We start from the raw sequence: 23623 nt of genomic DNA, 5'->3' as shown, positions 1-23623 counted from the left end.
AGCAATGTGTAACCGCTTTGTCATTTGAACATGTTTCTATGTTTAAAAATTAGTCATCTTTAAAACTAATCAGTTTTATGTTGTTAGCCAGCTAATGTCTGTAACACTATGACCAGATGAGCTGCTGAATTCAATTTTATTTATTTATTTATTTATTTATTTATTTAAAATAGCTGCTAAATATTACTGAGAGACAGAAACTGATACAGCTTAGAATACTCCAGTGACTGATGACTGATGTTAGTAATGTGACCTGAGATGTAACGAGTAACGTTTGCTTCCATTGCGTTCCATTGACGTACATCAAAACTGTTTTTTCCTTCTCCTGTAAAGTTACCATTTGGAGATATGAGGTCTTGTTCTGACAGCAGTGATATATCGTGACTACTTTATCTTAGTTATCTACATTTATCTACTCACATAGGTATGACACTAAGTAAAGTACTGACCTCTTGAGGATACGTCATTAATTAATTTTAGGTTGGACAGCACTTTAAAAATGTTATCAAAAAAAAAGACAACAGAATATCAGTACTGTTTGTGTATGATCAATATTATTGGTAATGTGGATCATTGTTTCAGCCGTACACTGATAAAAGAAAAGTGGCTTAAAGGTTGCTTTTAAATGTAACATTTGCATGTGGAGCCCATGCACACATCTGAATCAATTACATCAACATAATTAAGTACATTACATATAGTAATTATCATAGTTAAGTTGATGTAATATAGTTCATTTCAAACCTGTGTACATATTTGAATAATTTACATTCAACCATTTTTTTTTTTTTTTTAGTGCCCTTGGAATCATCATGCACTTCAATCCTCGTTGATATCAGATTATATTGCCTCAGTGCACAGGCCTAATGGTAGCTCATGAGCACATGTGGCTTTCTGAAAGTGGTCATGGTCATCAGTAGCAGCACCACTGCTGTGCCTGAGAACAGCAGACACTGATGGCGTCTGGAGGAGCAGAACAGTGGCCTAGTTTAACTCCAGCGTGGAGATTGAGCCAGGCTGGGAATACTGCTCTGAATTTAGTGCCACGGGTTAACAGATGACCTCGCGTTGATGCTCCAAGGACAAGCACACCGAGCTCCATCTGTACATGTCTGCAATGTCTTTAAACACCAGACTGTGATGTAGCCTGGCTCAGTGGGATGCTCCAATGAAAGGATGAGCTGCAGTGTGAATAGAGTCAGTAATTCAGTGAGGTGAAAACTTGGCTGTTCTGGTGCCTCTTCATGAACATTTACTGCTTAATGCGCTTGTGAAGGACCGTCACAATGTCTCTGCTCTCCATCTCCAGCCAGTTAGCTTTTTTTACCCAGCTCTGAATTTCAGCTTGCTGTCGAACAGCAGGCTTCGGTCCTCTCCTGCCTTCAGATTTTGTAAGTGTTGCTCACTATTCTGAGGCGGTGCTGAAGGAGCTCCATTTCTGACTCGTTTGGATTGGATTATGTGAGGCAAATCTTGGTTCTCTTGAGAGCAATTTGCATGCAGCTTTGTGGACCCTCCATAGCTGCTCTCCTGACAAACCTGATTGGTGCTGCTCTAAAATGATTGGCTGAGTGAAGGACCTAAGAAGCCTGTTGTTGCATTTGAAGAAGCTGATCTTCAGGGTACTAAAGAAGTGAGAACCGTTTCAGAGCTTGCAAACGTTTTGGGTTCATCTGGGCGATGATGAAATCTTACCTAGACTATTTCTGGCTTTGGCAGCATGTTAGGAAATGATTGTCACGAGCAGAAACTTGTCCTGCTCTGACAGTTACTGTCTCAAACCCGTCGCTGTTCAGCTGTTGATCAGATCTCGGGCAGAATTTGAAGGGTCGGACTGAAAGTTCAGTTTTTAGTGCCAGTGCTGCAGTAATGAGGTGCATTTTCAGAACATACTAAATGGTTTGAATGTCTGCTGTTTTGGAAAAGCTTTAGGGTGGAAAATAAAAACAAAAGTCACTTAGTTAAAGAGCTTGTAACATGGGGGAAAAAAATTAATTTGCCTCACTTAAAAATGTAGCATCACCTTTTAACCAAATTCAGTGCAGATTCTCAGGTATGGCACAGTCATTCCCACTTTTGAAGTTTGAAAATATGCGGTTGACTCCCCAGTCCATACAGTCCATTTATAGAAACTTGGCTGTAAAAACAACAAGTTTAGAATTATTTTGTGATTTTGTGACACATTTATCTGCCTATTCAACCTACGGCGGTTAAGCCACCGGCTATTTACAGTGCAGGTGTGAGGAGTGCTTCAACCTTGACTGCTTTTTGAGTGAGATGCAGTGCAGCATTTAAAGGCACAATAACAAAAATGGCCTGTTTAATTCTAGGAAATTATTTAATACAAGAATTTGGTAAAAATTAATTACAACAGTTTCTGATGCATAGTGTCAAGTGGACTATTACGACTTTTTCCACCAGGCGGTGCAGTATATTTACAAATTCATGATCACAGATGTTTCCACTTCCAATTGAGCTGTACTACACCTGAGTAGGTGTACAGAATTGGTGAATGGCTCAGATGTGGTCATCATAGAATTGTCAGATACAGGACTTAAATGACAGTTTTCACACACACACAGACACACACACACACAAATACACACACACACACTCTCACACACACTCTCACACACACACTTACATACATGTATGTAAATAAAGAATAATGATTAGCCAGTCTGTGACCTTTTTAAAAAACCAAGCTCAGAGTAAAAGCAAAATCAAAGTTTGAACCTCCTCTGTTGTTGCTACTGTTGTTTGTTTTTACTGTTAATGCCGGACTTGCTTGAGAAAACATGTGACCATACATGCTAAAGAGAACTCCACAGACTCTCATGGTTGTGTAATGCAATGGGAAACAGACACAAGTACTTGACCAACCCGTGCTGTACTGACCAGTGGAAAAATATCATTAGAGAAGCAAAAGTTGATGAAACGTTGTTGAAACATATTACTGGCTCACATTATTTTTAATAATTAAAATTAGAAATTTTATAAAAAAGTCACTACGCTTCAAAGATTAGAGACTTTTTTTGTCTTTTCATTGACATGATATGAAATGATCAAATTAAATGTATTTAGTATGATCCTTTCCGTATTTCAGGTAAGCATGTGCCCAGGTACTTGGTTAACTGCTTGAATCATTGTTAGATACTTGATTTATCAGTGAATGGAGAAAAGATGCACACCAACAATTTAGTGAAACATCAGATTTGCTTTCGGTCAGATGGGGGAAAAAGAGTTTTAATGGAAGTTCATATTAAATTTCAATTCCAACGAATTTGTACGATTTCTGTTTGTCAGTTGATCATTACTGTTGAATTTAAAGTCCAGCTCAAATGATGTAAAATAAATAAATTAATAACGACAGCAGAATTAAATATACAGATCCATGGTTTTGTTCCATCAGCTGTGACCATATATCATCTAAATTGGATTGACTTTACTAGCTTTAATGTACTTAGCTGTGAAAGTAGAATTGGAGCGCACTCCGTATCTGCAGAACCTTGACTGGGATCGGCGCCAAAAACGGACAAAACTAACAACCCTGAATCGGGTCATCCCCATTCATGAGGAGGGAACGGGGGCTGGATGAAAGAGAGGCTGTGAGAGGCTATGATGGGCAGACAGCAGGTTAAGAGCAGGCCGAGGCCCTCACAGAGCTTTATCTGATCTGTTCTTATCTGCCTGCTGCAGGATCCTAGTCTTCACATGCATCTGCAGCCTCTGTGTCCGTCGGTCTGCCTGTGTGCTGGACTGAAGCCACCCAAGAGTAACAGAATGAGAACAGGGGCGCACGGAAGGTTTAGTACAGGTAGCAGAACCGTATGCTGCGTGCTGTAGTGCTGCAGTGTCAGTGGGGAAGGGGGGACCTGACAGCACTTGACAGCAGCTTTACTAGAAGACTGATGAGTCTCTCTCTCTCTCTCTCTCTCTCTCTCTCTCTCTCTCTTTCTCTCTTTTTTCTTTGCACTTTCCCTCTCTCTTGCTCCCAGGTGTTCAGAAGGAAAGCTATAGAGCTGGGAGAGAAGCTGCTGCCTGCATTCAAGACACCCACCGGCATTCCCTGGGCTCTACTCAATCTGAAGAGGTCAGTCAGTCTCTTCTCACTCTCCCGCTCTCTCACTCTCTGACTCCCTCACTCTCTCTTGCCCTGCCTTTTTCTCTGGCTCTCGGTCATTTTTTTTCCTTCTCTCCTTGCACCCCTTTCTTTCTTTCTCTCCCTTTTTCTTTGTTGCTTCACTTTTTTTTTTTCTTTCTCTTGCCACTCTTTTCTTTCTTTTTCTTTCACACTGTCGCTTTTTCATATTTCTCTATTTTCTTTTCTCTTTACTCTTCTTTGTTTGTTTCTTTATGCCTCCTCTCTCTCTCTCTCTCTCTCTCTCTCTCTCTCTCTCTCTCTCTCTCTCTCTCTCTCTCTCTCTCTCTCTCTCTCTCTCTCTCTCTCTCACTGTCTTCATTCTTTTATTCCTCTTTCTTGCTCCCTCTTTCTTTGTTCCTTGTCTTGAAGTTTCTTTTTTTCTCATCTTGCACTCTCCATCTCTTCTGTCTTTTTCTCTCATGTTTTTGCTGTTTTCTCTTTTTCTTGCTCTTCTTTCTTTCTTTCTTTGGTTCTTTCTTTCTTCATTCATTATTTTTTTCTTACTCAGTTGTGCCACTTAGAAGCCTCATTTATTTGACAGTGTTCTGTAAGAATGCATAGAATTTTCACCATAATCTCAGTCAAAACTCTGGATGCCGTTTTAAAGTGTTGAAAATGGAAAAATCTATGCAAAGCTATTTGTAGAAATACACAAGCACAAAGATGACAAATTTGTAAAGTTGTGCAGTTTCAAATGCGTTATGCAAGAAACACCTTTTCCTGATTTTTATGTATAACAATATAAAATGTCCTCTGTGGGCTATTTTCAATCATAATTATTTAAGTGTGACATTTTGAAGAGCAGAATGATTTAACATACCCTGATGAAGCTGAAGATGGTCTTTTTAAGTTTAATGTTACTTCTGCTGATGTCTCATTCCTTTCAGAAGTTCTTTGAAAACATAATCCACACAAGCTATTAGCTAAGCATTTAACTTATGATTGTACTAGCAGGACATTGACTTGACTAACTAGCCATCAGCCCATCTTACTCGTCATGTTCTGGTTTGTTACAAAAACATAAGGGTTTACTTTATGGATCAGAAGAATATGATTATGTAAATAATTAAACATGCAATATAGCCTGCAGCCATTTCTATTACAGTACTGCCTTTAAAAAAACAGACCAACCTCCACATGAAGGAGAATACTCAGTACGGATCTGTGATGTCAGGCTGGGTTGTGCTGATGAACACTGATTTACTCTGAGTATAGCCAGTGCAACACACACTCTGCTTATGCTTGGGAGTATCACTGAAGGTGCCACATTCCTCTTCGATGAGTGTGTAGACTGTCACCGCCTTCAAAGACACCAGCAAAATTATTCTGTCAAGTGTTTCAGCAGCACTAAGCTTTCAGTAGACACTGCAGAGGAGAGACTGATCCTTATGTTCTATTTCTTCCCCTCATGAGCTTATGAGCACACATTACACAACACTGTTCAGATTTATTATACTATCAGGGACAGAGACAGATTTAAAAAAAAAAAAAAAAAAACTGGACTGGCCACTTGGGATACCTTTATACAAGGTCCACTGGACAAAATATTTATATATATATGTGTGTGTGTGTGTGTGTGTGTGTGTATGTGTGTGTATATATATATATATATATATATATATATATATATATATATATATATATATATATATATATATATATATATATATATATATACACACTCATACTCACTCACTGGCCACTATTAGGTAGTAAAAGGTTGGACCCCTTTTTGCCTTCAGAACTGCCTTAATTCTTCATGACAGACTTTCAACAGGGTGTTGGAAACATTCCTCAGACATTTTGGTTGGTTATTTGAGTTCCTGTTGCCTTTCTATCATCTGGAACCAGTCTGCCCATTCTCCTCTGACCTCTCACATCAACAAGGTATTTTCTTCCACACGACTGACCGCTCACTGGATATTCTCTCTCTTTCAGACCATTCTCTGTAAACCCTAGAGATGGTTGTGCGTGAAAATCCCAGTAGATCAGCAGTTTCTGAAATACTCAGACCAGCCCGTCTGGCACCAACAACCACGCCACGTTCATAATATCTTAAATCACCTTTCTTCTTCATTCTGATGCTCGGTCTGCACTGTCTTGACCACCTCTACATGCCTAAATGCATTTAGTGTGTGTGTGTGTGTGTGTGTGTGTGTGTGTGTGTGTGTGTGTGTGTGTGTGTATATATGTGTGTATATATATATATATATATTTTTTTTTTTTTTTTTTTTTTTTGTATGTGAAAATAAGTTATACCATCCTTTACAGAAATCACACTTAAACATGGCATATTGGGGGGAAATGAGTATAAAATGTGCCATAGCTTTTGCACAGCCACATGTTTTGTTTATTTGTTGAGCAAATAACATTAAAGTGTGCAGAAGTGTGTTCTCTGTAGAGGACATGTAACTTATTTTCACGTAAAGAATCAACAAACCATGTAATTCAACCAGGGGAGCCACACCCTTTGCATATGGCTGTGTATCAGTATTCAGAGTCTGTGGTTGTCCAAAACCTACAGAGGACTCCTCAAAAGAGACGTATCCCGTCACTGGGTCAGGCTCAGGCAGCATTTCAGTCACTTTATCTGGATGTTTGCACAACAAATTTGAATAGAGAATTGTTTTTATGTGCAGGAGTTTTTTTCCATTGAATCTAGTGAAATGAAGACTGTTTGTCCTATATAGTATCTGGCTAACCTTGGAAAGTTTGGGTTCTCTTTAGAGTTAGATCTGAAAAGTTAACAGAATGTTCTTGGAGAGAAAAGGCGAGAGTGTGTGAGTAGAAGACGTTATTTTTCTGTTGGGAGGGTATATCGGTTCAAAGCTGTGTTTTGGGCGTTTTGTGGGAGTGCGTTTTTGTTCGAGTGCTCTTCAGACAGGGACAGAGCTTCAGAGCTGATAAATTTGGAGTGATGGCTGATCTGGAGCTGGCCCTGCATGTCCTGTTCTGTGATGGAGTGTCTATTCTGGCTGCCCTTAGCTTCAGTAGAGAGGGCAGTCCCAGCCACAGCCTGGAGGACACAGGGTTAGCCAGCACTCTGGAGAATAGAAACTTGATATATGGTTTGCTTGGCAAGAGCACTGCTCTGTGAAAGCTCTGCACAAGTACTTGTTTCGTTCACTGCTAGGCGCTGATAGAGGGGCCTGGGCAGCAGCCAGAGACAGTGGCCACATGATTTAGCAGCTTCTTGTGATTGTTGATATGTGTGCCTGTGATGTTTTGTTTTTTTTTGTATGTGTAAGCTAGATTTGGTATGATACATTTTCCTGGAGCGATATCAAAATAAAAGACCACTAAGCTTCAAACTGCACTGTTTTTAGTTGAAGCTAAAAGTAGGCTGTCCTACTCAAACTACTCGAGAGGAAATCAAGCTTCAGATCTGAAAAACGCACAGGTGTTTCTGTCCATCCTTCCGCTGTGAGGAGACAACTCTGGGCTATGAGTCTGAAAGGATGTGTAGCAGTCAAAATGTTCTTTTTCCATTTTATGAAATGCATCAAAGAAGCTGCTGGTGTTCTCAGAACAAAACACTGACCACCTCAGTGTCAATGAATGAGTCTAAGGTCACATGGATTGTGAGAACTAGAAAATGCAACCAGCTTCTAAGACTGAACTTTGGAGGTGTGGAAAAACATCCCTGCAGATTTCTGAAAGCAAGCCTCTGATGTGTATGGGAGCTGTAATGAGGGCAATGAATAGAAAGAATAAATAGTGAAAAATTGTATATTTAGCTGTTGAGGCTTTTGTGTAATTTTGTTACATATATTGTTGCATTGGGACACGGGGACACACACACACACACACACACACACATACTTTCTAAACAGCTTATCATTCTGGGTGGAAGCAGGCAGGATACACCCTGGATAAAACCATCTATCCCAAATTTTGTTTTTTATTTTGTGACATAATTTGCCAGGCACTCTTTACATTGTCAAATTTTCATGATGAGTAGATCAAAAGAAATGGTCCAGAGTTGCTTGGAATTAGTAATCTTTCCATTAATTTCCATTAAAAGTTTAGAACATTCTTTCTTCACCTTTTAAAGTTAACTTTTTGTAGATTTGAGAGAAATCTGCACACAACATATAATTAAACACTGATGTGCAAACGGGTAATGTGTTCGTCATACCATTTTATGATATAAATATTATATATTAGAAAATATATTGACAGAAATGAGTCAAAGGATATTTTGTAAGACTTCAAAAATTAGTCAACAGAATCTGCTATGTTTATAATGGAGGGGAAAAATGCTCTATAATGCTATAAAATGTTCGAGTGATGCTCAGTTGACAGATAGCAGTACACTACAGGAATCACTGGGGGCTTCCGGCCATAGGAGAGGAAATGCAGGGAACCTATTAGTTATTTGATTTTTGGAGTGATAGAACAAAAAACATCAAGGCTGCAACTAAATTATTTCTTTTATCAATGAATCTATTGTGATTATCTGATAAAAAGAGAAGTAGGCATTTTGGGGGTTAAATAGAGGAGTCAAGCACTGGCCTGTTAATGGCACTGCTGTCACTAAAGAACTTTTCTGCCCTTGCTGCCGGCCCTCACAAGGAACTGACCCCATAGTGCCCGGTTCACTGCCCGCCTCAGTGCCGGAGACATTTTACGCCAGGTCCACCCCCCCCCCCTTCTCTCTCTCTCTCTCTCTCTCTCTCTCTCTCTCTCTCTCTCTCTCTCTCTCTCTCTCTCTCTCTCTCTCTCTCTCTCTCTCTCTCTCTCTCTCTCTCTGTCTGTCTGTCTGTCTGTCTGTCTGTCTGTCTGTCTCTCTCTCTCTCTCTCTCTCTCTCTCTCTCTCTCTCTCTCTCTCTCTCTCTCTCTCTCTCTCTCTCTCTCTCTCTCTCTCTCTGTCTGTCTGTCTGTCTGTCTGTCTGTCTGTCTGTCTCTCTCTCTCTCTCTGTCTCTGTCTCTGTCTCTGTCTCTGTCTCTCTCTCTCTCTCTCTCTCTCTCTCTCTCTCTCTCTGTCTCTCTCTCTCTCTCTCTCTCTCTCTCTGTCTCTCTCTCTGTCTGTCTGTCTGTCTCTCTCTCTCTCTCTCTCTCTCTCTCTCTCTCTCTCTCTCTCTCTCTCTCTCTCTCTCTCTCTCTCTCTGTCTCTGTCTCTGTCTCTCTCTCTCTCTGTCTCTCTGTCTCTCTCTCTGTCTCTGTCTCTCTCTCTGTCTCTCTCTCTCTCTCTCTCTCTCTCTCTCTCTCTCTCTCTCTCTCTCTCTCTCTGTCTCTCTGTCTCTCTCTCTCTCTCTGTCTGTCTGTCTCTGTCTCTCTCTCTCTCTCTCTCTCTCTCTGTCTCTCTCTCTCTCTCTCTCTCTCTCTCTCTCTCTCTCTCTCTCTCTCTCTCTCTCTCTCTCTCTCTCTCTCTCTCTCTCTCTCTCTCTCTCTCTCTCTCTGTGTGTGTGTGTGTGTGTGTGTGTGTGTGTGTGTGTGTGTGTGTGTGCTTTTGCTTCCATGGAGCAAGACAGTCTCCAAATTATTAATTAAATCCCATGTTGTCATGGCGATGGCCGCACCACTGAGTGTAACAAATGAATTTGGGAGAATGAAAGGGGTTTACTGCGGTTATCATTGCTGAAATGCTTGGTCCCCTGCAGCCAGCGGCGGCGCGGCTCAAACAGCAGCTGCAGTCAGACAAGTGGAAGAGAGCAGTTCAATCCGGTGGCCCAGACGCAGCACTACATCTTCATCAGTACATTCTGCGCCCTTCTGTGTTTGTTTTAATTAGACATCCAGTAGAACAACGGGACTTGGACTAAGTGTTATCATGAGCAGTGCACTTTTGGCCTTAACTAACTTCAGTGAATATTTGTATCAATCTACATTTGTGATTCGTGCATCAGCCAAACTGGGCAACCTGTCCGTCAGTCTATCGATGGAGTGTGGAAGTAAACACTTTCTTCATATCCAGATTCAGCACCATGGAAGTCGTCATAGTAGGGAAAACATTACAGTAGTGATGGTGTTGATGAACCTCATTAAGGTATTCACCTATTATTTCTATGAAAGATGTTTGTTTGATGGAGCAGCTGACAAGCTATACGTACTTGCATGAGGATATTAAAACTCTTGTGACAAGTTATCCATCAAAGTTAGCTAAAGTTAACTGGCTGTTAACTTTACTAGTAAATAGTCAGTGTTGCGCATAATATGACCAAAAGACAATGACGTGTAACTGATCACGTTAACTTCATCGTGCATGTAATTCTGATGAAATTAACTTCATCATGCATGAAGAAGCTGGTCAAAGTTGCTGTACCAAAGGAACGCTTTGTGGAAAAATGAGATGAATCACTTAATGTCCATGTAAGAATATGCAGGTTCTATTTGAAGGTTCATGCAACTTGTTGCCAGACTCCACACTGTACCTCCATGCATGGCTTAAAAAACAAAGCAGCGAGGCCCAAAAAGAAAGCTCACACAAACCCACAGTTTAGTAAACACAGCCACCACTATATGGCAATAACAAACAGCAACAATCCCGGTGATCAAAGGATTTATGAGCTTGTAGTGCACAAAGGCCCTTAACTTCAATGCCTGCATAGTACTGAAAAACAAATTAGCTTTCTCATACAGGCATGTCTCATAAAAGCTATAATCCAGCAAAATAACAACTAGCCAAGCCAATATAAAGGTGTCCAATCTATAGACGTGAAACAACCAGTCAAAAGGCTGAAGGTTATGCAGGCAGTTGATCATTTAAGATGCAAATACATTGCATGGAATTTAAAGAATGAACAACTGCAAATGTTAGTTGAACTGAAGCACTGAAGTTTTGGCAAAAAGAAGCAAAAGTTCTGAAAATATTGGCAAGGGAAAAATGTTTAGTAGGTCTGCAATGATGTGTCAAATTCAACCCTTAAGAAATATTACTAATGATAATGAAAATGAGAGATGGTGATTTAAAAATACTTTGTTTCCTCTGCCTCTGTTTGCTGTCCTGCATCTGTCAGTGCATGTGTTGATATACACACTCATAGACATTTGATTGTTCTCATTGCTGGGCTCTAAGTGCTTAATATTGCACCACCATTAACAATAAGCTGAATCAGAATTAGTTTGTCTGGCCAAAAATGCTTTGTTTGTAGAGAACTATTGCAAGTAATCAGTGCCTTTATAGTCATTTTACCATTCGTTGCTGACCTAGTAAAAATCATCCTCAGTGTTAAGATTCAGGTTGTTTTTTAGAACCAGGCTAACTGGTGATGCCTCATATCTAAAGCAGGGAAAGGGCAAACCAAATCTGTAAAGCAGAGCAAACTAGCAGCTATCAGCATTCAGCAAGGGGTTTAACCTCACTAGAGAACCTTTAGAAGTAGCAGCCAACACCTCATAATAAAAAGGCCCAAATGTCTCTCTATTGAAATGGAAAAGTTTGAACACTCTGTGTCATCAGGACTTTGGCCCACTTTTATGGTAAGCTCTCCCAATTTGATCATTTTGCAAAGATATTAGCATTAACCCAGTTTCTGAAAGCCAGAAGCCGCTACCTGCCTCACACCAACCGAGATTTGATTTTGTATGTCTGATGTGGACTCTCATTATGCCCCTCCTCTGTCACAGTCCCATGAGTTGCAGGCAGTGGATTGGACCAGAAGACTGAAAGAGAAAACCTCATAATTTCATAGCAGTGCAGAACAGGACAACCTTGACCCACATTTCTTTGGGGCGAGACTGTGGGCCCCAGTGGGAATCTTTTTTAATCCCTTACCTCCTGACAGAGCCTGAAAATCTGTCGCATATGCACAGACACTCGTGTTAGAGCTTTAATCAGACTTGAAATTTCGGTCTAAACCCAAATAAGAGCCCTAGAGCATTCTACCAGAGTTTAACCCAACCGACAAGTTTAATATAAAAAAAGTTTAATAAGAAAAAAAAAAAACAACCAACCCTGTTTTACTCTTATTCATTCTATCACACACAGATATGACTTATGGACATCAGAACCAAATGGCAATTTAATAAGGATGCACAATGTGGTTTCTTTTTTTTGTTTGTTTTTGGGTTTTTTTGTATTTGTTTATTTATTTATTTATTTTTGAAGATTCAAAGACTAAATGTGTGCTAATAGTAGAGTAGCCCCTTGTGGACAATCTCCAATCTGCTAAAGTTAAGTGAGTTACAAACCAGGTCCCAATTAGTTTCTTCAGCCAGGTTTCTCCTTGAGATATGAACCCATGACCTTGACGATGTTTGTACCGTACTTTAGCAAATGAGCCACTGGGCCAATAACAAACATAATAAGAATAAGTTAAAGCAGAAGTTAATGAAGACTAAAATCTCTTATGTAGGAGTTGGGCTATGAAAAACCCAGACTTGAAGTTTTAACTGTACATGAGCGTGATGCATATTTAGGGCTAGTCGACCACTGTTAAGAAATCTGAAGAGAATAGCATGTCCCTGCAAAGTTATTCCCGAATTGTGTTTGAAACCATAAGGAGCAAGTAACGAGAGATCCTTGTGTGTTTGCTGGACAGTACTTCAAGTTGAAGGGAAATAGCCCTTTCCTCTCAGAGGCAGCGTTTTTTGGATCCTGCTCATTCTGACTTGAGCCTGTATTTCACCACAGTCTTACTCAGCTTGCAGTGGAATTGGGTTCATTTTGTGTAGTTTTTCCACACTAATGAAGTACTTTGGGCCTTGTGTTTAGCAGATAAGCTGTTCTCTCCTGTCTGTTCACTGCAGTTTTTATCACTGCTGTATTAATAATAATGTAATATCTTTTATTTATAGAACATGTTTAATCTTATTGGCTTTATAGACAGATGATGATGCTTAACAGTAATAAATTATGAGTATTAATTTAAAGTCACACAAGACAATGACACCGATCAAATTAATGGGTGATGAAGCTTAACACTAATTTGTAATTGAGTGTTAATTTAAATCATATAAAACAATTCCAGAATAAATTAAAAATATAAATACCAAAGAAATTAAGAATTATTATTTAGCACCAAGTTAGACTCTTAAAGTATGAAGGCTTAAACATGAGCACTGAGCTTGACTGTCTAATAAAAGGTGAATTTCCACAGTTAAGAAGCAGAATAACTGAGTCTCTCCATGTTTTCTGTATATTACTGAAGGTATTTGCAGTGGGCTAGTGTCTGCAGACCTAAGATCACATGCTAGAACGTAAATAACACTGTTTCATTCTGTGATGTAAGCAGTGCTTTGAGATCATTTAGAGCTACTGAGCTAAATGAGTACTCCGTACTACATTTAGGGGAGGGGGGGGTTAGTTGTAGAAAATTTTGTGACCTACCACAGGGAAATATCTGATGACACAGCTGGTACATTAGTCTTTATCATCAGAAGGAATGGATATGTATGATTGTGTGTCATCAGAATAGCTTTGAACATTATGCTTCTTAAAGACACAACCTAGAGGTAATATGTACAAAGAAAAAATGCAAAGGCCCTAAAACTGAACCTTGTGGGACTCCACAAGAAATGTGAAAAATCAAAATCTTGAAACCAAACTGTCTATGCATTTATTGATTTGGGCCATTATAAGGCTGTGCCTGAGAGGCCTACCCAGTAATATGTCAGGCACTGTCCTCATTTAGTCAATTGTTGCCTATAGAGCCAACTAGTGGATTTAATAGTTGGCTGGTGTGTGTGGTCCCTAGCGTACCCGTAAGTACACATAATGCTTGAGAATGAATACTTCAGTGCAAAGGTTGAATTACACACCACCCTGAACAACATAAGCCAGCAACTAGCTAGTGTTTGGAAATCATTTGTTGGAAGGAGGCTGGTGTTCCGAAGCAGTTTGTTGATGTAAGGGATGGAAGGAAGGACGTAAATTGTGTAGATTAGTGCTCAGTCTGTTGACGTTCCAAAAAGGAAGGGGCATGTTACTAAAGGCAAGTCCAGTGTAATTTTTATTGTATTTTGACACACTGAAATTCTTGTTCTCTCTTTCCATTTGTTTCTATCCATCAATGTTTTGCTGAACAAATGTCCTGCTTCTTCTCATCTGTCTTTAGATCAGAAGGTCCACTCGTCTGGCAGGCAGCTGAGTCCATGTGTTTTTTTTTGTTTGTTTTTTTTCCCCTTTTCTTAAGTGTCACCTGTTCTTAAAAGAGCACCACTAAAAGTTACTGCAACTTGACACTTTGAGAATAGCAGAAAGTTCAACAAATTCCACTGTTGGTACTAGTTAACTGTTCAGTGAGGGGGAAAAGTTTTCCTCATGCATAAACATAAATGCCTTTGCTGCACTTTATTCCCATCAAGCAGCCTGCAGCATTTTTTTATGCGTTTGTAAAGCTTCATACAGAGACAGTGAGGAAGTGTTGAAGCAGGAAGTTTTCCTGTTCATCTTCCACATTTAACCCCTTATCTTCACACCATCCAGTCATTGCTGAACTCTGCTGCTGTTGAGAGATCCTTCCCTTTGTTCTGTGGAACTATTTCTTGGGTCATTTTCTTCACTGGCTTATCTTCTGCCAACATCCCCTCCTGCAGACTTTTATTGGGTTTTTGTAAGGCAGATAAAGGATTCCAGAATTAGATTTACCATACTGCTAGCGCCTGACTTGGCTCAGCTTAACCTGCTTCACTTCAATGAAACTGGACCCTCTTATTGCGTGGTGTGTGGAGTGGGAGTTGGACTTGGGGTTGGTGAGAGAGGTCAGGTTGGGGTAATGCAGGGACGATGAGACCTTATGATCAAATGATTCTGTTGCTTTTGGCTGATGTAGTTCTTCCCTTCTACATGTGGGAGTTTCACAAACTGGGTTTCTTGGTATTGCAGTGGTTTCATCACTCAACATAGCCGAGAACGGACGACTTTGATGGGCCATTTGACTGATATGCAAAGTGAAGCTTGAAGATTCATCATTTTCACCCAGATCAATGCTTATATCGTTGTTGTATGACACGTTCCGGGATCAATCATTTTACCTAACATTGTGACTGATGTATCTGAGGCTGAGCCTGTAGAGCTAGATTTCCTTCTCCACTGTTTAGGCTGCTGAGGAAGTATCACACCCCGGCATCTCCACTTCATGATGAGCACTGGATTGTGAATAATCCAATGCAAATCCTAGAGTAAAGTTTTGTTATATCGTTAGAAGTTTGGAAGCTCAAAATGGGGTTAGTAGCGAGAGCTGAAATCCTGCTGCATAAAGTAATTGTTGAAGATCCTTTATCCAGCAGGAAAGAAGTCTGAGCATTTATGAAACTGCGCAAGAAACAGACATGCTTTCCCATCTCTGGAGTCTTTTGATAAAGTGCAAGCTATCTTGGCTTCCATGCTTGCTTTGCTATCCCTCATCACAAAGCTTCTCAAAATGAAAGGAAAAACTGTTAATCTTTTTTTTATTTCTTTTCCTGTAACTTTAGCCTGAGTGCACATGAACAACAGCTTGAGTATTATTGCAGCTAATTTAATGTAGTTTAGGTATGCACTACTAGATTTAACCGAGTTACTTTTCTGTCCTAGTCGCCCAGAATCAAGGCAGACTATATTCCAGCAGAACTTCTTTTAGGGTTGGATGATGAACAGAACACCAGCCTCTCAAATCTTTAAAAATAAATATATGACCCTGGCTTTGACACCATAGCCACAGAGTGGTAGCATCTTTCAGATACAACAAATTGCCTATTAGCTAGCTAGTCTGTATCTGCATTTGAAAGGGAACAGACCCTAGTCATTATAAGTGCAATGCTGTGTCACCCAAGTGGCAGCAGAGAGGCGGTAGGAGTGTAGGGAGGGGGGAATAGACACTACTTAGGCAACATGCATTTGGAGCAAAGCGGATTTCTATAGCAGTGGTTAAATGGGTCTTTCATATAATGCATGCCTCTCACTATAATAGCTTGATGCCTGCACCTAGCTGTGATATTCATGCTTAGTTCAAGAAGTCAGCTTCCTAATGGTGTTTGAGAATAGGCCTCATGCTGCATGCTGTTTCCACATTGTTTTCTTTTGGAAATAAACTGTGTACTAAGCAGCTTTAACAAGAATTCATATCTGTTCTAGCCGTTCCAGTATTGTAAGGTTGGGTAGTCTGCGGGGTTCTGCTGATGGAGCTTTTGAAGCATGCAAGAAAACATGGGAATGGTGAGATAACGGCTGCAGTTTTAACCCCCATTGTGAGACATTAAACTCTCTTTTCTGGTTACTCCACAAATGTGAGGAGTCTCTTCAGCCTCTTCAGCTTCTAATGAAAGAGAGATGGAAACTTATTCCTTCATATGAGAACTTGACATGCATCTAATTGCGCTAATTACCGACAATCAACAGACAATTTGTGCTGGTGGGGTGGCCAATTTAGCAGGGTCTCTAGTAGCAACTTTCATGCAAATGATCATTTTAGCATATGACCAGCGTCCTTTTAGTATGGAGCCCGGTTTCTGCCAGTTAGAAAAATAGTTTGTTTGGAATTATTAACCCCCCCTCAGTGATTTTCATATTTTACTCATCTCAAATTAATGATTTGTTTTCTCAATGTTTTGACTTAATAAGTGGAAATAATGACATGTCAAAACAAATAATGTGTAACTACTATTAGAAAGAAAGTATCATTGTTTTAAGAAAATACATTGTTATTTTGAGCCATTATTTTAGCATGCTACATCTAAATACAAGCCAAATTTTGACAGACTTATGCTTTGTGCTATGAGAGATACCATAAAAGCATATGCAATGAGGCAAAATGACAAAGCAGTGACCTTTCACTATGATGGGCACTGAAGAGCTGTTGAGGTTAGTGGCACCACAACGTGTACATTTGAGCCCTGGAGTATAGCCTGATTCTCCAAACCATAAAATCCGAGAAAGAAAAATGACCGTGGAGCTTTTGTGAATTTTGAGTTTGTGTTCAGTTTTGTGTTATCTATCTAATCTGGTGAAGGCCTTGGAGTAATTTGCTTATGATCGGAGTGGCCTAATTACAAGAGCCATTAATGCTTTCCACACCACTGATTGTAGTCCTTTACCGTTATTTTCACCGACAGCATGCTCAACTGGCTGCGACCAAGCATAACCTGCCTCTGCTAGTGATTTATAGTGCACAGAGTGAAACTTGGGACCTTGTTGTTTTCTGCAGGTCTGTGTTTTTGAGGGATGTACCTATTCATTAACCATTTGGAGTTTTTTTGTGAAATGTGCTGGAAGCCAGGCTTCCAGAGCCTCAGACTCCCTCTTTTCCCAGGCTGAGAGAGTAGAAGGGAAGAGGACAGAGCTGTTGGCTAAAACAGAGCATGGAGGCAGGTATTTAACTGGTGATGCAAAGAGCTTGGCTCAGTGCAGGAGTGTGTACATCATGCTAGCTCCCATCATTAATTCCAGAAGCTGCTGGAGTTTTCTCAGATGTCTGTCAGACACTTGGTTATGAAGCAGCACAGCACATTATTCAATGGCAGCTTCAGGCTCTGCCACTCCAGACTCGCAGAGACTAATTCTAAGGTGCCTATTGTACTCTTATGGCTTCTGAAAGTGCTTAGACACTGTCTTAGCTTGTGCACAAGCAGCAGATCACCCTGATCTTGTCTGTGGGAAGAGGTCACTGAACCATAGTAGTTAGGGTTTGGGTAGTGGCTGGACAATATGGGCAAAGTTCACATACAGTACTGTGCAAAATTCAGGCCATCCTTCATTTATTAAATATACAGTCAAAAATGGAGAACCAGTAATTTTCTAGTTACTCAGTTTTTAAAAAATGGGATTTCTAACAGCAGTACAAGACCTGGTAGACCCCCAACATTGCCCCCATCAGATAAACAGCACTTAAAGCTTTCATATTTGAGAGGAGAAAATCAAGCTTTACTCTTCTCCAGATCTGAAACAATCCACAGGCTTTTCTGTCCATCCTTCCACTGTGCTATGAGTCTGAAAGGATGTGTAGCTGACAAGAAGCTCTTAATGAGAAAAGGCAATTTTTAAATCAAGCTAAAAATCTCCTTGTGTTCTAAGAGTAATGGACTGTACACGCCTCAGCCCAAACCTCAACATCTAGGACCCCACAATCTCATGTTCCGAGATGTTTTCCTTGGTCCTCAACTGTTCTGCTGGTGTGTGCTGTTGCGAGTGAACAGCTAGACTTCTTCTCCAGCTTTATTTAGTGAGTATAGGACGCACAGCGCTACCTGGTGTGCTAAAGCAGTAACTGTTCTAAGTTTAAGTTTTTGTAGATGATACCAGTTTGAGGAATGGATTGAGATAATGATTATAGAATGATGATAAAAATACCTCAAATGTGTGTCAGCGTTGAAACATGCTTATTGTTTTGCTGCCAAGGCCTAGAAGGCAGCATTTTGTTTAGGCCTCTGTATTGTTTGTCAGTCCATTTGACAATTTCAGCTTTTCTCATCCTGAAGTGAAAATAATAAAATACAGTTCATGCATCCTCCACCCTGCAGACACACCTGCAAACTCCCAGCACTGACTTTCTCACAGTTTGCCTGGCCATAATCTGCTTTAAGCTTTCAGCAGATCACAGCGTTTTCCTGAACTGCATTGTTTTCCCAAAGCGATGCAGTTGTTTGTTTGTTTGATTGCTTTCTTTTTGTTTCCCTTTTTTGTCATTTTACAGATTTGTGTAGCACACAATCAGCTTTGTAATGCAAAAACAATTTGGTTTGACACAGCATGTAGATATCTGTCTGTAAAGCATGGCATTGTTATTCTCAGCCATGCTCCTGTTTTTGATGCTTCCACCACCACATGTATGGGCTCTACAGTCCACAGACAACAGGCCTACTGGAGGCAGAGCAGCATAGCTGCAGGCTGATCAGCCCAGCTGAATAAATGCAGGCATTGGTAACGGCCCACAGAGTACTGTTTACATATGTTTTATGTGTGTGTGGAAGTCTACTCTGCTGGATTGTACAGAAATTGATATGCAGAGCCAATAGCATAACAGCATCTACACTGACCATCAGAAGTTTGGTGACATCTTTTCAATAGGCTTATAATAAAAATAAGCATGTTCTCGTTGGTGGTTTGCAGTACCATAACATATTAAGGGCTAAAGATTTATTTATGTATGAATGTATTTATTTAGTTATGGAGGAAGACAATGTGTTAATATTTCTGACTGTGCTAGTGTGGAAATAAAACCAAAGCTTATGTTTTAATATCTTGTAATATCAGCACTCAGCGCTATTCCTAAAAATAAACCTATTACATGTCATTACTATATTATTACAATTTTGACAAACTCCATATGAATAAATTGTAGTACGTATTTTCCAAACAATTTTGCAAATGCATAATTATTACAAAACTGCACTGTTTTTTTTTTAGCAAACGTTAACTGTTCAAAAACCATACTTTTCAAACTAGTCTCTGGATTTTCATCAGAACTTTTTAAAATTTGTCTAGAATAACTCTGGGGCATCTCTAGGTAAATAATTATTGAAAACGTTGACTTTTCTACTCAGGGTCATGTGGATCAGTCAATTAATTACTGCGGTCATGGCATTGCTAACTTCATGTGCTGTAACTCAACATTCATTGACCAGATCATCTCCAAACTTTAAGCATGGTTACATACTGAGACTATAAGGGTGTTTGCCACTTTGGGTCTAGATTGGTCTTTAGGGGGCACTTCAGCACCCAAAAATGCTAAAAATTAAATTTTTTTTTTTACATTTTATTTTTTTTTAATTAACAATTAAATTGCTATTACAATGTTATTACAAGGTTGTTTGATAAACAATCAGGGCCATACGACTCAGGTAACTCACCTGAACAAGTTTCTTATTGCATGTCATGTCAAAAATTGTATTGCTTGTCTGGTATTTTGGCTTATTTGTTCAAAGATTTCACTATAGAAAGGCTTATTATACAAATGTCAAAACCTTTCTGACCAAAACCTGGTGAATGTCTGTGGTTTTAGTCCTTGATCAGTACAGATGTCATATTGAGGCCACTGGACTAATTCTGACCCTCTTTCACTGAGCTTCTCTACACCTAAAGGGCCCCTTATGAGTGCATTAGGCCTCACTTTGGCCTACATCATATCAATGGGTTAAATATACAACCAATCCACTGTGCAAGTGCTATGTGAGAAATGCTGCCATTAGTCATGTAGTTCTGTCATCTATGTTGACAACATCTTGGATGTTCTACAAACCAGTGTAGCTCAGTACATATGAATGGAAAGTTGTGTGTATAAAGACCTCTGCTCCTTGTTTATGGCAACTGAAGGCCTTTGGATGAACTGACATCATTTCAGTTCTATTCACTCTGCCTATGAATAAGATCCAAACAGCTTGAGGCCTTTTTAGGCTGAATGAATTAAACCTGCAGAAGGGCCCGAGCTGCTGGTGCATGCTTGAACCCGCTCATCGCCGCTTGCGGCTATATTTCATATTGTTATTACTTTGATGGAGAAGTACTATTATGTTAGACAGTGTGGCTGCAAATATGAAAAACAGTTGGAACTTAAAAATGAGGCCGTTATCCAGCCCCCAAGAAAGTTCCATTACTTGGAAAATGATGCTTAATTGCAGTGTTATAAACAGCTCAAATTTGTCACTTTAGTGTAAGAGCCCTTATAACAGTACAATGGCATTTACCTCATTAAAGATCTTTTATCATCTTGGGGTTAAGGGCATGAGCTGTTAATATTAAAGGATTGCTTTATAAATGTTATTCATTTATGCCTGTACATGTGTTATGAAGTCCCATCATAGGTAGCCTTCAAAGAAAGTAACAAACTATCATAAAAAAGGCAAAGCAGAATACAGTCTCTCTCTCTCTCTCTCTCTCTCTCTCTCTCTCTCTCTCTCTCTCTCTCTCACTGCTATGTATTAATTTCAGGATTGAGCTGCCAGTTCTTTGCATAATGTGTCCCAGTGGTGCTCTTAGAACCCAGTATTATTTTGACTGATTTAGATTCTTAATGACAAACCCCCTCGCTGCCCCTCCAGTCTGTCAAAATGAAGTTGTAAAACTTTTAGTGAATAGCTGCGCTCTTTCAGTATGCTTTTATTATGCATCATTAGTGGGAGACAAGCAGTAATTTGTCTTTCAGAGGTCCAGTAAGAGCAGTTTGCTTAATAATGATGTCATGGTCGCTGCATCAGGTCGAGAAGCAGGGTGGCCTCGTTGAGTGTTCAGAGGTCAGCCGAAGTCAACAATCGGTTTCAGATTTAGCAGATGCACTTCTTGTCAGAGAGAGAATATATGATGTGACCAGTTGAAGTCAATAGCACAGAAGAGGGAGATGTTTGCTTCAAGGTTGTGCGGTGATTGATGCTGGGATGGATTGTGCTCAGACATTAATAATCGCTTGTCAGACTGAGAGGAACAGGATACTGTGTAAAGTGGCACTTAAGCTTGTGCATTACACCCTCAGCAGAGGAGAGACTGTTTCATGAACCGTCATCAAAAAGGGCTTGTTCAAAACTAACAGCATCGTTTGTGTGTGTTCTCTCTACAGTGGTATAGGCAGGAACTGGCCGTGGGCGTCTGGAGGCAGCAGTATTTTGGCAGAGTACGGCACGCTGCATTTGGAGTTCATGCACCTGAGCAGACTGTCTGGGAAGCCTGTGTTTGCTGAGAAGGTGAGCACTTTGGCTGCATTTAATTTTAGTACATTTTCACCTTAAAGTGAATGTTTGGCGTAAAAACAAGCAGTAACCCTGAAGGGCAGCATGACATAAAGGGTTATTCCGATAAGTGTCAGTAGTCTACCCTTGTCAGTTTGTCACTTCACCTCAGTACCTGTTAGGGCAACTGCTGCTTGTTGGAATAACCCTTTATAAATGTCTGGGTAGGTTTGTCAGTTGACATGAAAGAGGTGTGGATTTTGGGTAGCCTTATGGACACTGCTCTACAGTGCCCAAAGAAAGTGCACAATTTTCTGACTACCCTATCATCCAAAAATATGAATGTCTAGATCCAATTTCTGAATTTCAGTACTTTAAGCTCTTTTTTGTTTTCAAAGATAATACAGCAACACAATTAGGGTAAAATATCGTCGCTGTCAGAGCAAAACCACAAAAACAAAAAAAAAATCTTTTTTTTTTTTCTTCAGTTTCATTTTTTTTCCATTTTTTAATGAAATATCTGTACAGTGTAAAAAGCCATGGGTGTTTTCTTTTTAAAAACCTTTTTTTAAAACTAATGACTTTTTGTTTAATAGTAGCTTATAAGACAATTTGACTGGCCTCCCTGATGATCTGCTCTGTACACTCAACTGAGTTTCGTGCAGAAATGCACATTTTATTGTGACATGAATACACTGCAATTTCATATTACTTCACAGTGTGCTTTAAAACTTAGTCTGCTGCTTTCTCTCAATTTTAAACATGCTGTTAGTGTTAACTGCAGTTTTAAACTAATAGCAGTCCGGCACAGCCGCCAGGAGAACAGAACCTTTCCCAATGAAGTTTAACTTTTAAACCATCACAACTCGTGAGTAAAAGCACGGCGGTATATCATTGTAAACCGAAACAAAAAGTACAGCAGTGAATACCAAGTCTTATTGTACTGTGACAGAAACCGTCTTCAGGTGACAAAAATGCAAAGATATATTCTTTGCACCTCACAAAAAGTTTAAATTATAGCATTAAATGGGCTTCTTAAGGTGCACAGCAATGTTGTCAAATTGGAGTCAAATTTGTATTAAAACCTGTTGAACCAAGCCAGACCTCCTTTTGCAACATTTCTTCAGGATGTGTCATTTGGTAGCTGCCACACATCAGATAAAACATTAGGTGAGTTAGAAAATGTTCGGTTCAGTTATTTGTTAGTATTTATTTGGCAATTATAAAATCAAGTAAAATTGGTAGGTAGTATTGATGATTTGTATTATATTTATTTGCACTCTAAATTATCTGGTTGGCAAAATCTTGTGGGCCGTTGGGGGGTTTGGGAGTCTCTGCATTGGGCCAAATTGGGACATTGCTCGCAAAGATATGTATGGTCTGCTGTGGATGTACAGAGCTAATGTAGCTAGCAAGTAGTGGAAGCTTGTGGTTTATGACAATGTGTGACATAAGTATGCACAAAAGTCCTTCTAGATGGCTTTTAGTAGTTTTTTTTGAAAGATAATGTACTTCTGTCCATGTATGTTGATACAGTGTCATGTGAGACAGCCTATTTGAGATCACTTAGTAACTTGATACAATTTCACAATTCCTTTTTTTGTGGTAATTAAGACATGCAATTTACACAGTCCTTGAAACTAAAGAAGCAGATCTCAAATGCTGAACCTCTTCTTGGTTGATCAACTGCATTTGCAGAAAGGCAGAAAACGGTGTGTATTAGATTTTTCAGAACAGTCTTTTTAAGTAGACACACTGTGAAAGCTGTGATAGTACAGCTCATAGTTATAGATCAATGGGAATATTCAGTTTCTGCAGTTGTTCCGGGTCACTGCTCTTTAGATAAACCATCACTCTGGTGCTCTCTTTGCTGACGTCCTCCCAAAGCCCAGAACACAGTCCCTAGCCTCATCCAGGACCAGGCCTGACCTGCTCCAGTGCAGACGCTGATAGATGATACCA

General features: G+C 39.8%; 1 protein-coding gene across 1 annotated transcript in view; it reads left to right on the top strand.

The window, feature by feature from the left end:
• The window catches only part of man1a1 (mannosidase, alpha, class 1A, member 1), a 160559-nt gene that overhangs the window by 108286 nt on the left and 28650 nt on the right, over positions 1-23623 (top strand). Inside the window, exons 5-6 of the mRNA XM_017692516.2 lie at positions 3999-4093; positions 21553-21676. Of these exons, the coding sequence (XP_017548005.1) occupies positions 3999-4093; positions 21553-21676 (219 nt within the window). The remainder of the gene's footprint in view (positions 1-3998; positions 4094-21552; positions 21677-23623) is intronic.

The sequence above is a fragment of the Pygocentrus nattereri genome, chromosome 4, assembly GCF_015220715.1.
Source record: "Pygocentrus nattereri isolate fPygNat1 chromosome 4, fPygNat1.pri, whole genome shotgun sequence".
In the NCBI taxonomy this organism is placed as follows: Eukaryota; Metazoa; Chordata; class Actinopteri; order Characiformes; family Serrasalmidae; genus Pygocentrus; species Pygocentrus nattereri.
Note: the sequence above shows the minus strand (reverse complement) of the source record. Positions and strands in the feature narration are given on the sequence as shown.